The 14,526-nt window shown below is 46.9% G+C and overlaps 2 protein-coding genes across 2 annotated transcripts; both read right to left on the minus strand.

Moving 5' to 3' along the window:
• Positions 1–1,015: 1,015 nt before the first annotated feature.
• Positions 1,016–13,176, minus strand: NPHP1 (nephrocystin 1). The gene is made up of 20 exons (XM_021537658.3): positions 13,071–13,176; positions 12,348–12,412; positions 11,601–11,661; positions 11,055–11,191; positions 10,522–10,717; positions 10,235–10,336; positions 9,656–9,747; positions 9,496–9,535; positions 9,134–9,218; positions 8,468–8,562; positions 8,047–8,175; positions 7,163–7,237; positions 6,784–6,894; positions 5,771–5,853; positions 4,822–4,898; positions 4,443–4,542; positions 4,223–4,335; positions 2,889–2,962; positions 2,738–2,782; positions 1,016–1,498 (listed from the first exon to the last, which is right to left on the minus strand). Exons 1-20 carry the CDS (start codon positions 13,137–13,139, stop codon positions 1,220–1,222), a joined length of 2,028 nt encoding a protein of 675 aa, XP_021393333.3. The 5' UTR covers positions 13,140–13,176; the 3' UTR covers positions 1,016–1,219.
• A 569-nt stretch (positions 13,177–13,745) lies between these two features.
• On the minus strand, positions 13,746–14,521 carry MTLN (mitoregulin). The gene has a single exon (XM_077781752.1). It carries the CDS (start codon positions 14,519–14,521, stop codon positions 14,345–14,347), a length of 177 nt encoding a protein of 58 aa, XP_077637878.1. The 3' UTR covers positions 13,746–14,344.
• Between the last annotated feature and the right edge of the window lie 5 nt (positions 14,522–14,526).

The following is a 14,526-nucleotide window of genomic DNA, read 5'->3' on the forward strand; positions in this document are numbered from 1 at the left end:
TGCTCCCGATAGCCCAGTGAGGTTTGAAGGGGAGCGGCAGGAATTTCTGCCTCCTGGCAAATGCAGTTTGGATTCGGGAAGCACTTGCTGTCTCATCCAGTGCACTCTGCCTGGCCCCAGAACTCCCAGAAAAGGGGTGGGATGAAGGGCTGGGGGTGGCACTTCTGCCTGGTGGCCCAGAGAGGACAGAATGAACCCATTAACCCGGGCAACGGGCTACAGCAGGAGGAAGACACTGTCACAGTGAGTTATTCCAGCTCTGCTAGGCAAGACAGGTGATGCCCCAGGAACTCGGCTTCTATGCCAAGCTCTTGCACAACACAGAGCAAAGATCAAATCCATGTCTCTGAGCACTTCCTAGGCTGGGGGAAGTGTTCTGTGGTATTCCTGGAGGCTCCTGTTTACAAATACTCCAGTGGGAGCTGGCTTTGGCTCCATGCAGTGGAGGTTTTCAAAAATCTTGTTTCAAATCTCGCCAGACAAAACTGAGCCTGGCCTGGGCTTAAATCCAGGTGTGATTCAGTGGTAAGGTCCCCATCACCCTGCAGGAAGCATCCAGATGGTCCAGCACTAAAGAGAAAGTGGATTGATCACTTCCCCATGGGCAGCACACAGAGCCTGTGGTCACAAGGTGCTCAGGGGTCAGCAGAGGAAATAATCCTGGGGAACACAGCATTCCCAGGATTCCCACCAGCTGCTATTTGTGTTGGGTCAGGTACATTCCTGGGAGTAACCCAGCCTTCTGAGTGGGGGAGAAGAACAGGCAAACAATCTAAAAATGGAGCAACGTACTGGTCACTGGTTGGACAAGAGAGGATTCTTCCCTTAAGCTGGCTGCCCTTCTTGTTCAGCAGCATTCTTAAAGACGATGCTCCTTCCCTTCCCTGCTCCCAGGCTGCTGGGGGACTGGGACAAAAAGCCTTTTGTTCACACTCATTAAAATAACACTGGAAATTAATTGGAAGCTGCAGGAGAGAAGGGCTGCCTCAACTTTGGCAAAATATAATACCTGACATGGCTACAACAGGCAACCAGAGCCTTTTTTAATACTGCAAAGTTAAAAATTTAAAATATAATTTCCAGTAGATAAATAGATAAAATTTAATCTCTCTCAAAATCTTAATTGTGCTAAAATATCCATTACAATTCAGCTCCTATACAATCTCTTTAGTAAGAATTTAATTTTATTGTTACTATGTCCTTAGAGAGACTGAATTGTTCATTCTCCAGGATTGTTTTCCTTCACTTCTCCTAAGAAATCATAGGCCAGCTCTGAGATGTCAAAGGCTCTGTGGGTGTTTTCTGATGACAGCAGGTACTCCAGCGCGCCATCCTTCTCCCGGCTCCTTTTCAGGAAGTCATGGATCACCTTCCAGCGAGATAATTCCACCTCTTCCTCAGCCCATCTGTAGCTGGGAAGGAACGTGGAGCAGAGCAGAGGGAACACAGAGTTGTGGTACACCAGGACAAACTCAGACTTCAGGAATTCTTGATCTCTCTGCAGAGAAGAGTGTTTGAAAATACCTCAGTGCAAACATGTGGTGTTGCCAAGCACTTTTCCAAAGAGCCTCCAGCATATCCACAAACCTGCACCCTGAACTCTGCCAGCCTTCCCACAAACTACAGGCACTGAGAGCCCTTTGCTGTGAGGTATTTATATTTCTTAAAAGCAGTGCCACATCCTCCCTGCCCTGGAAGCCCAAACTGCTCTCGTTTCCCTGCTGTCCTAGGTGAAGCATGGCTCCAATCCCACTCCTTGGAGCCAGAGATGATGCTGCCTTTGGGCACTGTTGTCCCACTCTTTGTGCATGGTGTGACCTGTGTGCTCCCCTGTAAAGATCAGTCTGGAAAACCCAGAGATAAAGGATCAGCCCGGTCAATTATCAAACACACAGGAAAGATCCAAGTCCAGTGTCCCAGCCCCAGGAGTGCTGTGCCTGGCAGGGAGCGTTTCAAAGCTCAGCCTCATGGAACCATGCGAGGGGTGAGCATTCAGCAGGCAGCAATCCTCCCGTGGGAGTGGCACATGCCACTCAGGTAGAACTGGGTGGTTCTGGGATGCTGGGGAGTTGCCTGTTCCGTGAGCAGATCTGCTCTCCTTTTGGATGAATGGCCCTGAAAAAGCTGCTCTGACTCAGAAGGTGTTCTGCATAAACAGGGAGCTATCCTTGTGCATCAATTCAGGAGCATGCTTCCAGGAAATCCTGGATGGCTTTCTCATTCAGTTCCTGCTGCTGCTCTCTGTCCAGGGGACAGGACGTAAGACAAAGAATGGGTGAGCCTGGGGACAACCGGGTCAATTCTCCAGCTCTCTATGTGCCAAAACGTGGGATTACAACTCTCTGGGGTAGGGAGATATGAGGAATTTAGGGGGCCTTTCCCCAAGCAGATTGTGGAAGGACTGAAGCTCAGAGTTTGGAGGAGGGAAGACGATTTTGTGGGCATACACAGCCCCTTTTTGTATCCATGGAAAGCTTTTACCAGCTGATTCTTGGAAGCGCATCTTGACAGGGAGCCACTCTGGGTACCAACCTCTAACAGGTTCCCCCCTAACAACACTGAAATAAAAAGTTACAAATTTTCCTCCTGCTCCTGGTTTACTGTTATAAATCTGGGTGAGAAATGTTGAGAACGTCATTTACAGTGAAAGGAAAAGCTAAACACCAATTGCAGTGGCAGGGAGCAGCTAGTTGGAATTACCCTGAATATATGAAAAGAAAAACCTGTAGTTTGTTACCTTCTCAATTCTCTTCAATGTTCTTTCTTTGTCTGCCCAGGCACTCTAAAATGAAATGTACAATCAGAGCAAGGCTGAAGAACATTGTCTTCTCCCAGGACTAAAAAAAACTCCTTAAATTTTGCCTGGAAATCCTGACAAGGTAACATACCCGAAGTGCATCCATCAGGTCTGGCTGATCCAGGAGTTGAGGGAAAGTTGCTATAACAGGATTACAGATTAAGTCTGAAACAAAACAAACACATTCAAGGCTAAGGAAGAATCAGTTTTCAAAGTATTGGCACATTCAGTTATTCAGCAAGCACAGCACATCCTCTCCTGTCAGATTATTCCAAAGGGAAAATGAGCTGTGACAGTTCTCCAGAGCAGTTAAAGAGAACTCCCTAAAAACTGTTCTGACTGCAGCCAATTCTCAGTGGCTGAGAGACAGTTAAACCAGGAGTGGAGACACAAAAACCCCAGTTCTGTTTATTGGGAATGCCAGCAAACAACGAGCCCTTCCCGATTTACCTGTCACAGATGTTTTCCCTCATTTCTGCATTTCTCTTTTTTTATACACACCTGCAATTGTGCTGCTTAGTTTGGATGTTATGGATAAACACACTTGGGTTCTACCTCACCCTGGCACGTCTCGTGTGGCATTTTAGGAGAACCAGGAGCCAAGTGCACAGTGAATTTTCCCAATGGAGCACAGGTGTCCTGATGCTTTTTGGGTCACTTCCATGAGAAATCACTCTGCTTCTGTGATTATTTTAATTAATGAGACTGTGAGTAAGATTCTAAGTGATAGAGAGCAGGATTTTGTCTGAAGTGTTTTCTTTGCTGTGTGATTTCAAATATTGAATGTAAACTTGTTCCTTCACCTTAAAGCTGATGGCAAGTTTGGTAAACATAAACCATTTACTAATGCTCAAACATTTCGGGGAAGAGAGCCAGGACTGATGACTTCTGGGAAGTAGAACAGACATTTTCAATTGTCTATTCCTAAAGCTATGGTGGATTTTGAAATAATAGAAATCTTCTTTAGTTGCACAGCTACCAGAACAACTCTTGGCATAAAGCCTTTCAATGACTTCAAATGAAGTCTGAATCCAAAGGAATGCAATTTAACTCCAGGAGAGGTTGTCAGCCTGATGTACTGTCCTAAATTAAGAAGATCAAATCAGGTAAGTGTAGCAGTTCTCACCTATATAAATTAATACATAGTACAGTTAAGAAATCAATTTTTTTTTAATTTCAAGTTGGTTTTTAAATGGAGAAGGCTATAAACTATCATTAGTTCTGTTGAATAATCAGGGCAAGACACTGAGTTCTAAATCCAGAATTCTCCAACTTCTGTCTCTCCCTACTGTCAGTAAGTAAATAATAATTAAAATCTAAAAATAAAGAGGATAACTCAGCCTGAGTGCCAAAAACATCTCTTACCAAAGGGAGACCTGGCAAGAGTCATTCCCTGGACGAACCTGATCTTCCTCCAGTGCTCACCTGTGCTTTGCATGCTCGTCCTGTCCTTCAGGAGGGCATCTCCAAGGATTTGTCGATAAAACACCAGGAGATGGATGTAGCACATGCCCCCAACTAACGTTTCAGGGAGAAAACTGTTGGGAAAATAAGGGACAGCAGTTGAGGTTTTCATCGCAAACACTGCAGATTTCTCTAGGCTATGTGGAATACTTATTCATTTTATGGAACCACAAGGACTCACTTCAGGATCTCTTTTGAGTGCACACTTGGTGACTTCACTTTCACCAGAAGCACAGGTTGCTTCCTGAGGCTCATAAACTGCTGAAAAACCCCAGAGCCTGCTGCAGGAAGAGACAGCCCAGATTCAAAAAGTCAGTTTGAAACAACAGTAGTAATTATATTACAAAAATTAGCATTTCAGTGGGTTGAGAACTCTTTCGAGTTTAGTTAGCCTGGTAGCACCCAGCTCCCCACAGCCAAGGCAAAAGCAGATAAATAATGAAATACGTGCAAAAACATGAAATACACAAAAACCCAAACCAGGCTGTGGGGACTACTGTGAAGGAGATGCAGCATTAATCACATTATTATGTTTATATTATATTGAGAAGAAACCACACCTCTCCTTGATATTGATGGGTCAACCTCAATGCCTCTCTCATAGGGAGTTCCACCACTCAGGACCAGCTCATACATCCTGTCAATAAAGATAAATCTGAAGCCCATATGATATTGGGAATTCAACTAGTTTTGGAATTTCATTGTACTAGAAGGTCAATTATTTTAAAAGCTATTAACAACATTCTTTCTTTTCCACAGCCCAAATATTTTTCTTGCATGGATTTAGCAATTGTTTCACTAAAATGGTTTTGAGGAATCACTACTTCAACAATTAAAATCTTCCATATTTAAAATTTGTTAAAGAATAATGTAGCCCCAGTTCTGCCAAGAGTAAGTCACTGCTGAAACAAGCATGAAATTTAATCTGTAATACCATGCTTACTTAATGAAATAGTAGAACAGTATTTTTAAAATGAGACTTAGAAGAGATTTAGAGAATTCTAGAACAATAGAGTAGAGGTGTCCTGTGGGTATTTGTTTTTGAGCTGTAACCCAGATAAATTCAGAATACATATACACAATATATATATGTCTACCAATAGTTGAAAAAAAAAACAAGTCTTGAAAGTCTGAGCTACAATGAATTATTTCTGTCAATAAACAGAAAGTTTTCCTACATTTAATAAAATAAAAATATAAACACTTTGTTATTCTTTCAGATGACTGGACCCACTAACCATAAATCAGCTACAAAATATCATTCACATTCCAAGAGCAATTAATTCACAACTCCTACCTGACTCTAGGTCCTGGGAGCCAGTCTCCCAGTTTTCACATGGGAAAGGGAATATGTGGCAAAGAAGAGCCAGAATCATAAAGGACTGGTCTGGATGCCCCCTGCCCCAGAGGTGTCTAAGTATGAAAGATGAGCTTAACTCTCAGTCTAAAACAGATGTATATACATCTATGTGTAAATACAGGGGGAGCAGGAAAAGGTAACGAACTCACTTGGAAGGAACAGGAACCCCACTGGAAGTGAAAAGCTTCAGAAAGGCCCAGCCACAACTCAGCTCTCCTCTTTCACCTGTTGACTAGAAAAAAAGAGAAATGTACATTATTTGAGCAGCTGACCTAGAATGAGTGACTGAACCACAATTAGTAACAGCAACCACATGAGAATTGTTGTAGTTATCCCATTTTCTTCTTTCACCCTTGTGTGTTTAAAAATCACAATCTGCCTTCTCTGAGGGTAGTTTTTCTGGCTTTACCATCTATTGTCTTACTACCTGTTGTGCTTTCCAGCAGCATATCCCAGATGGATAGGTTCTATCTGTATAAACTGGAGCTGGAACCATTGTCCATGCTGCTGAAACAGTTAAAACTTTAGTTTTCCAACTGTACAGGACATTATTCTGAAATAAATCACAGAGATGGAAAACTGCAGGAGTGAAGAGAGAGCTAGTCCATTGTGATCCCATGGCATGGGATCTTTGGCGCAAGTTATTTCAGTGTTGGTACAGGGACACTCATGTCCATGAGTCAGAGGGATTTTTACTCTCTAATTAGGGATATTCACCCATCAGAGAATCCCAGAATGGTTTGGGTTGGAAGGGATTTTTAGGATCATCTCATTCCACCCCCTGCCATGGACAGAGATATCTTCCACTATCCCAGGTTGCTCCAAGCCCATCCAGCCTGGCTTTGGACACTTTCAGGGATCCAGAGGCAGCCACAGCTTCTCTCAGCAATCTGTGCCAGGGCCTCACCAACCTCACAGAGAAGAATTCCTTCCCAATACCCCATCTATCCCTGCCCTCTGATAGTGGGAAGTCATTCCCCCTTGTCCTATCACTACAGGAGCTTGTGAAAAGTCTCTGTCCATCTTTCCTGTAGGCTCCTTCCAGGTAATCCTGTTCTCTAATGAGGGATATTCTCTAGTCCTATTCTCTTAACTGAGAACAGCTGATTCCCTTTATAAATCTGCCCTTGGAGTCATTTCCATTGCACCTCCCCACACTCACATTGCACTTGTACGTGATGCCAAGCTCAAACAATATCCCAATGTCTGAAGACAGAGAGTTGGACCTGACAAAAGAGTCACCATCAAGCAAGCTGGGTAAGATGCCCATCACCTGATACAGAGAGAGGGAGGAAAAAAAAAAGTTAATGTACCTATAAAAACCAAAAAATCTTCATTTTTAAAGGCCATCAAGCACATCCCCCACTCAACACAAGATCTCAGACCCAATCCCACTGCATATAAAAATGAAGAGAGAACAAATTCCAGTCAAAATCTTACTCCCCTTTTTGTCTTTCCATGGAGCACAGCTGTGCCACCAAGGAAGACTTTAGTGACACTGAAGGAAGAAGCTGTAAACAGCCAGGGGCTGTGACACCTACCCTTGGAGAAAAAGTCCAAGTCTGAGGATTTTTAGGCAGCCACGTGGCTCTCACTGTGTGAATGTTACTCAGCACCTAAAGTGGGGAAAAATGCTAAGGCAAGTTTTTCTAGAATGCCCTGCTGCTTTCAGAAAATCCAGGGTTATCCCAGATGGATCCAACACTGCATACAACAAAGACAACTGGAAGAAAACTGCTGGATAATCAGGGTTATGTTTTTACAAAAAGCTGCTCTGCACACACACAAAGGAACAGAGGATCAAGGGCACATGGAGGAATCTGACTCTGACCCAGCTGCTCCCAGGCCTATCCCAGGAGACAGATCAGCCCAGGAAACACTCATTGCAAAGAACACAAAGGAGCCAGGAGACACAATGGCAGGTGGGGGACCCAAAATTAGGACTCAGATAAATGGAACTCCCGCCCCAGCCCCTCCCAGGGCCACCCAGTACAGCCCTGAGCCCCAGGGGCCAGGTATGACTGTCACCCTGAGTCAGGAGCAGCTCCGTGGCTCACCTCACACTGCTCAGGGACATTTTGGGGCTGCATCTGATTTACCATGAGAAGAAAGCAGAGAGGGAGAAACCAAAGGCAGATAAAGGGAGGGGTCAAGTGCCTTATGGAGTACCAAGGGTGGGAAGCAGGGCTGCATATGCTTGCCTGGCCATGCCCAATGCCCATCAATGCAGTCTGGCCTGTTTCATCATTAAAGTTCCATTATTCTGGGTGAGTGGGCTCAAACCAGACTTATATAAGCATAAATTAAGCAGCCTGAGAGGTTGTGTGTGTATCTCTAAGTGAGACAGAGAGAACCAGAACCTGAAGAATCCTGGAAGTTCCAAACCTCCTGCAGTCCTTTTTTGGGAAGCAGACACATTCCTTACCCAGCTGCCATCAAAGAGGCAGAGACGGACGTGCCGGCTGAGGACCTGCACGCCAGTCCCAGGGAGAGGGATCATCTTGCAGCTGCATAAAGTGACAATCAGGGACACTCTGGTGGGTCTAGGATGGATCTGAAATACAGCAGAAGGAGGATTAAACCTACAGGGCCCTCTCCACATGGTCTCATTTTGTGTTTATGGACTGAGGTTATTCTCCCAACCACAAACCCAGTGCAATGCAGTGGTAGCAGCAGGATTTCTTCACAAGCCTTTAGCTCTGGCCCAGGGATGTTTTAGTGAGACAGACAGAAGGCCCCAGCAGAATAAATATTTGCACCAGAAATGGTGCAAATTAAGACATAATCATTAGCCAAAAGGAAAGAAGGCAAATAAAGTTTGTGTCCCACTTAGCAGCAATACTCACAGTATTTCTCTCAGAGTTCCACACCAAGTCTTTGAAAGCCAGCTGGGATGGAGTAAGCTTAGGTTGCAAATAGTAACTTGCTCGAAACTCTTCACCTACAACAACAGTAAATTTAAAAACTCTTCATTTTTCAAATGGTCTTTATTGTGCCAGAAAGAACACCCAAAATGCATGTCCAGTTGACTGTTTGACTAAACAAAACTATGGAATTACCTGCTATGAGCACTGTCTACTATTTGTGAGCATTCCGAAGTGTTTCATCTCAAAAGCACAATAACTTAATTTAAAAAAAGAGATTAAAGAGCTTTAAACAGAAAGACTAACAGAACATGAAATATCAATATATTTGGTGAAGAGACTAGAAAAGACCTTTGAAAAAAAGGGAAGATTAAAATAAAACAAAACAAAACAAAAAAAATCATCATTTCCTGCAAAGTCAACAGGAATGAAGAAACTCTTTGAAACCATGAGGAAATTTGTCAGGATTTCACATTGATAAATTAAAATTTAAGGGAAAAAATATTTATACACAAATTGATGAGTCAAGTATAGCCAGTTAGCCAATTAATTAAAATTAAGCAGTATAGATAGGGGTCCAACAGGCTGGTGACCAGTGTGAGAAAGCCACCACAGACACTTGAGAATCTTGCCAGGCAAAATTCCTACCTTCTTCCAAGAGCTGGAAAAGCATGGATGGGCGGAACCCTGCAGGAACTGCTCCTGTGGTGGTCAGTACCTCCAAAATGTCATTCTAGTAAAAACAAAGAAAAAAAGATAATACTGTTCCTGTTGTTTAACAGCAAATTTAATCCTAATTTACAGCTCTGTTTAGAACCAGAAACTTGAGACACCAGTCACCTCTTCTGAAACATTTTTGTGGCATTTCTTGCTACCAAAAACTCCCAAAACACAGATGTTCATTAAGAACAATGGTTTTTGATATGAGACAGTGTTAGGGAAAAGGCACAGCTTGTTTACAAAATAATGAAGACTATGGCAGGCGAAGCTGCGCTCTAAGGGGCGCCTACCTCCATGATGGCTCGGACAGCACTCCAGTAGGAATTGTTTCTGGAAGAAAATAGAGGGATTTATAGTAAATCCTCACAAGAACAAAAATTTAACCACCAAATATTGCTCAGTTTCCAAATAGCAGCAGCTTCACAACCATATCTGAGACAATCCATTTACCTTTTTTGAATTTCAGTTACATCTGCTGTTTCATCCACCACTTCTGTGTGTTCTTGTGACTCCTCCTGGCTTTCTTCCTCTTCCTTAGGAACCTGGAATTCATATTTAAAATGGCAAAAGGCTTGATTTATTTCTAGTTTTGTTCTTAAAAATGCCTTCTCCAACCACAGCCCATATTAATATAAGTTTAAAATAAATTAAGTAAGTTTATAAGAGGAGATTTTCTCTCTGTGATGCAGAAAATTGTCACACGTTTACACAGACTCCCATTTCAGATAAATTATTAAAACCCCAAATCAATCCACAGCACCTTGGAATCTTTGGAGTTGACCTTTAAGTGACAAAGATTCCAACTTTGATATTCAAGAAACTTCTCTGCCACAACTTCACAAGGTATAGAAATGCTGCTTTTGATGGATATCTCCAGTACCATGGACAAAAACACAGAGTTATTTCCAAATAACTGGTTTTATTTCCAAACACAACACTGTACTGCAACCCATTTTGTGCAGATATATGATCATTAATCTATATAAAAGAGCAGAGGTAAGATTAGGACAGAGACTGCAGCACACCAACCGCAAGGTATGTCCTGGGAACGAGGCCTCTCTCTCCCTTGGAATTTTCAGCTACCCACCAGCCATCTGCCTTCTTGTCGTGTATAAGCAGGATTTCACCTTTCTTTGCCATTGGAGGATGAGACAGAGACAAAAAAACCAAGCAAATATTTAAATTGAAAAAGACATAACTCAAATTTCTCCCCAAATCCCACAGCTGGCTGAATCCCAAAAGTATAGGATTTCATTATAGTTACTGCTTACCTCAGAGTGACCTGCAGTAAAAACCCTTTACAGGGAGATATTTACCACAAATGTGAGATCCCCTTCCTGCTGGGCATCAAAGTTCCCGACAGCAACACATTCTCTAACATTTGGATCATCCAACAACTTCTCCTCATCTTCTTCTTCTTCAGTGTCTTCTTCCTCACTTTCTTCATCTTCACTCACCTCCTCTTCTTCATTTCCCTCTTCTGCATGAGGGCCTTTCTGGTGTTCCTCACCCCTACCCAAAACAAATCAAACTATTTTTTAGTATGATTCCCACCAAACTCTTTAGAAATGCTGTCAAGCCTCTGCAAGGACATTATTCAGATACAGCATTTCCATTCCTCTGTTTTGCTCTCTGTCCTGAAGAAACTCCTCCAAACCTTATATTGCAGCCATTATCCAGCACCCTGAGAAAATCCTAGCAAGTCATAAATTACTTGTCTCCTGAGCACTTCTTTTTTTACCTTTCTGTTATTTTTCAACTAATTAAGGGGGTGAGATAATGGTTTTTCAAGGTCTATTCCAGCCATCCTTTAAAAAAACAGTTGCATTTGTATCTTTAAGCTACTCACCCTGGATAATTCTTTGTCACACTATTCTGATCCAAGGCAAGAAGGAGTTTCTGCAGCTGCTGGGAGAGTCTTAGCAACAGCTTTTCTTCCTCTTCCTTCCTCTGGCTGTAATTCCCCACTGGCGCAGGCTCATCAGCCTGACAGAGAACCCAACAAATGCCCCAAAGAATCAAAGTTCCCCAATAAATTGCTCAAATAATCAAAGTTCCTCTATAAAATAAGTTTTCCAGGCATGCCTTACAAGTTTTTCCCTTCCTGAGCTACTGTCACTCCCGCTTTAGTGACAATTTTCCTACCCTTTCACTCTGCCAAGGTGCAGTTCTCTATTAAGTTTTCACCTGGGACTCGGACGAAATAAAGCATTAAAATGAGTTTTAAATTATATAAATGGATATAAAAAATATAATTTGGAGAGATGACAAGCAGAGATTGTGCAGTGCTGGGCACTGCTCTTTTCCTGAGGCATCTAAAATGGAACATTGATTTTCTTTAAACACTTTCCATGGTGAATTTTGGAGAAAATCACAGATTAATCTCCATACTTACTTTTTTCAAACCACGGAGAGTGTTTGTATTCTCCTCCACAAATTCCTTGAGCTGTGTACATCTGCATTGAAAGCAAGACAAGCAGATGGTATTTTCTTAAAATTCTGACCCAAACCACACCTGCTGACTGAAAGGTATCCTTTTAGGCACTGTGTGTCCCTTCAGGGTGAGAATTCCAAGATCAAACAGCAGCATTTGACATAATCCCAGAATAGCTGGGATTGGAATGGACCTCTGGAGCTCATCCAGTCCAACCCCACTGCTCAGGCAGGATCACCCTGAGTAGAAGGTCACCAGGATCCTGAGTAGGTGACACAGGAATGCATCCAGGTGGGTTTGGGATGTCTCCAGAGAGGGAGACTGCACACCCTCCCTGGGCAGCTCTTCCAGTTCTCTGCCACCCTCATGCTGAAGTGGATCTTGTGTTTTAATTTATGGCCATTGTTCCTCCATCCTGTTGCTGGGCACCACTAGAAAGAGCCTGGCACCATACCCTTGGCACCTGACTTGGGGATATCGATATGGCTTGGTGAGAGCCCCCCTCAGTCTTCCCTTTTCCAGAGGGCTGGGAAAGAGCCAGCCTGGAAAACAGGAGAGGGAAGGGGCAGGGAGACAGCTGTACAATTAAGAGAGAAAAGGCATGGAGGGAACGAACACTGCTGAGGCGACATGAGGAGAGGGTGAGGGCAGCGCCCGGGCGGCGGGATCGAGGGATGGGGTTCGGGATGGGGTCGGGATCCCCCTCACCTCAGCCGAAGGGCCTCGCGCTGCCCGGGGGCTGCAGCCGCGCTCTGCGCCCGCAGCGCCTCCACCTGCAAAAGGGGACGGGGTGGTCAGGGCTGGGGTGCGCCGAGACACCGGGACCGGCCCCGGTGCATCCCCGGTACATCCCCGGGGCGGCGCCGGTACATCCCCGGTGCGGCCCCGGTGCATCCCCGGTGCATCCCCGGGGCGGCCCCGGTACATCCCCGGAGCGGCCCCGGTGCATCCCCGGTACATCCCCGGGGCGGCGCCGGTACATCCCCGGTGCGGCCCTGGTGCATCCCCGGTGCATCCCCGGAGCGGCCCCGGTACATCCGCGGTGCAGCCCTGGTGCGGCCCCGGTACATCCCCGGGGCGGCGCCGGTACATCCCCGGGGCGGCGCCGGTACATCCCCGGGGCGGCCCCGGTGCATCCCCGGTACATCCCCGGGGCGGCCCCGGTACATCCCCGGTACATCCCCGGGGCGGCCCCGGTACATCCCCGGGGCGGCGCCGGTACATCCCCGGGGCGGCCCCGGTGCATCCCCGGTACATCCCCGGGGCGGCGCCGGTACATCCCCGGGGCGGCCCCGGTACATCCGCGGTGCGGCCCCGGTACATCCGCGGTGCAGCCCCGGTGCATCCCCGGTGCGGACCCGGTGCATCCCCGGGGCGGCCCCGGTACATCCCCGGAGCGGCCCCGGTACATCCCCGGGGCGGCCCCGGTACCTGTGCCCGCAGCTCCCGGCTCCGGCGCTGCACCCGCTGCAGCGGCCCCCTCGCCCGCCGCTCCGACATCGTCACCGGGCAACGGGACAGCCGCGGCGCCGCCGGATGACGGGCCCGGGGCGGGGCCGGCAGCGCCCCGTGCCCCGCGCCCGGCCCCGGCGGCGCGGAGCTCTGAAACCTCCCTCGCATCCCCAGCAGCCCCAGCGGCGCTTATGTGGGGACAAATGATGTGGTGTTTTGTGATCCCAGCCATGGAATCACAGAATAGGTAGGGTTGGAAGGCACCTCTGGAGACCACCCAGTCTGATGGCAGGATCGCTACGTTTGGGAAAGAGCTCCAAGATCCAAGACCAAGCCTTAAGGGGCTCTCGGCAGTGCTTTTTCTCCCCCACAGATTTGAAAACCGGCAGCCTGCAATGAATCCCCCAGCGCTCCTTCTCCTGGCATTCTCTAACAATGGAAGGCAGGAATTTGCTACAGCTACCTCCACAATTCCTTATCCAAAGCGCCAGGAGGAATTCTTAATCCTTTCTTTCACTTGTTCATTCACCCAGGCAACGCATGAGCTCTTTCACCACTTAACTGTCCCCATGCACACCCATAGGGACTTGCTACATGTGCCCATAAGGCACATTTTCACATTTATTCCAGAAATAAACACCTGGAAGCACCATGTGATGACTTTTGCTAGTTTATTGTGTTGGCAGCGCTTCCTGGCAAGGTCAGAGCAGCAGGCTTAGAGCTGGACAAGTGCAGACAACCCTCTGGAATATGGAAATCCGAGAATCATGGAATCGCTGAGGTTGGAAAAGATCTCCGAGGTCATCGAGTGCAGCCCATGACCGATCCCCACCTTGTCACCTAGCCCAGAGCACTGAGTGCCACGTCCAGTTGTTCCTTGAACACCTCCAGGGACAGGGACTCCAAACCTCCCTGAGCAGTCCATTCCAAGTTTGGGATCGCTGCTTGCATATCCTCAACTCTTTCTTAGATTAGTCTCACACAGTTTGAGATCTTGCTTTGCGAAGGGCAGAGGTCCTGCCATTCCATGGATGCTGTCCTCTCTGGCAGCACTGCTATTCCACGGATGCTGTCCTTTCCCAGGAGCCCTGCTATTCCACGGATTCTGTCCAGCCGGCAGCCCTGCTGTCCCAGGGACGCTGTCCTTCCCCAGCAGCGCTTCACCCGTTTCCAGCAGCTCAGGCAGCGCCCACCGGAGGTCCGGAGGTCCGGAGGAGCCCGCTGGCGGGGCAGCCCGGCCGCGGTGCCGGCGCTCAGGCCGCTTCCAGCTTCTCCTGCGCGGCGGCGAGGCGGCGCTGGAGGTACCGCTGCCGCCAGCGCAGGAAGCGGCGGCGCGCCCGGCCCGCCTGCCAGCCCACCACCACCCCGGCGGTGAAGGCGGCCAGCAGCGCCCAGCGCACCACCCGCGGCCGCAGCGCCTCCAGCACCATCCCGG

This window comes from Lonchura striata, chromosome 3 (assembly GCF_046129695.1).
Source record: "Lonchura striata isolate bLonStr1 chromosome 3, bLonStr1.mat, whole genome shotgun sequence".
In the NCBI taxonomy this organism is placed as follows: Eukaryota; Metazoa; Chordata; class Aves; order Passeriformes; family Estrildidae; genus Lonchura; species Lonchura striata.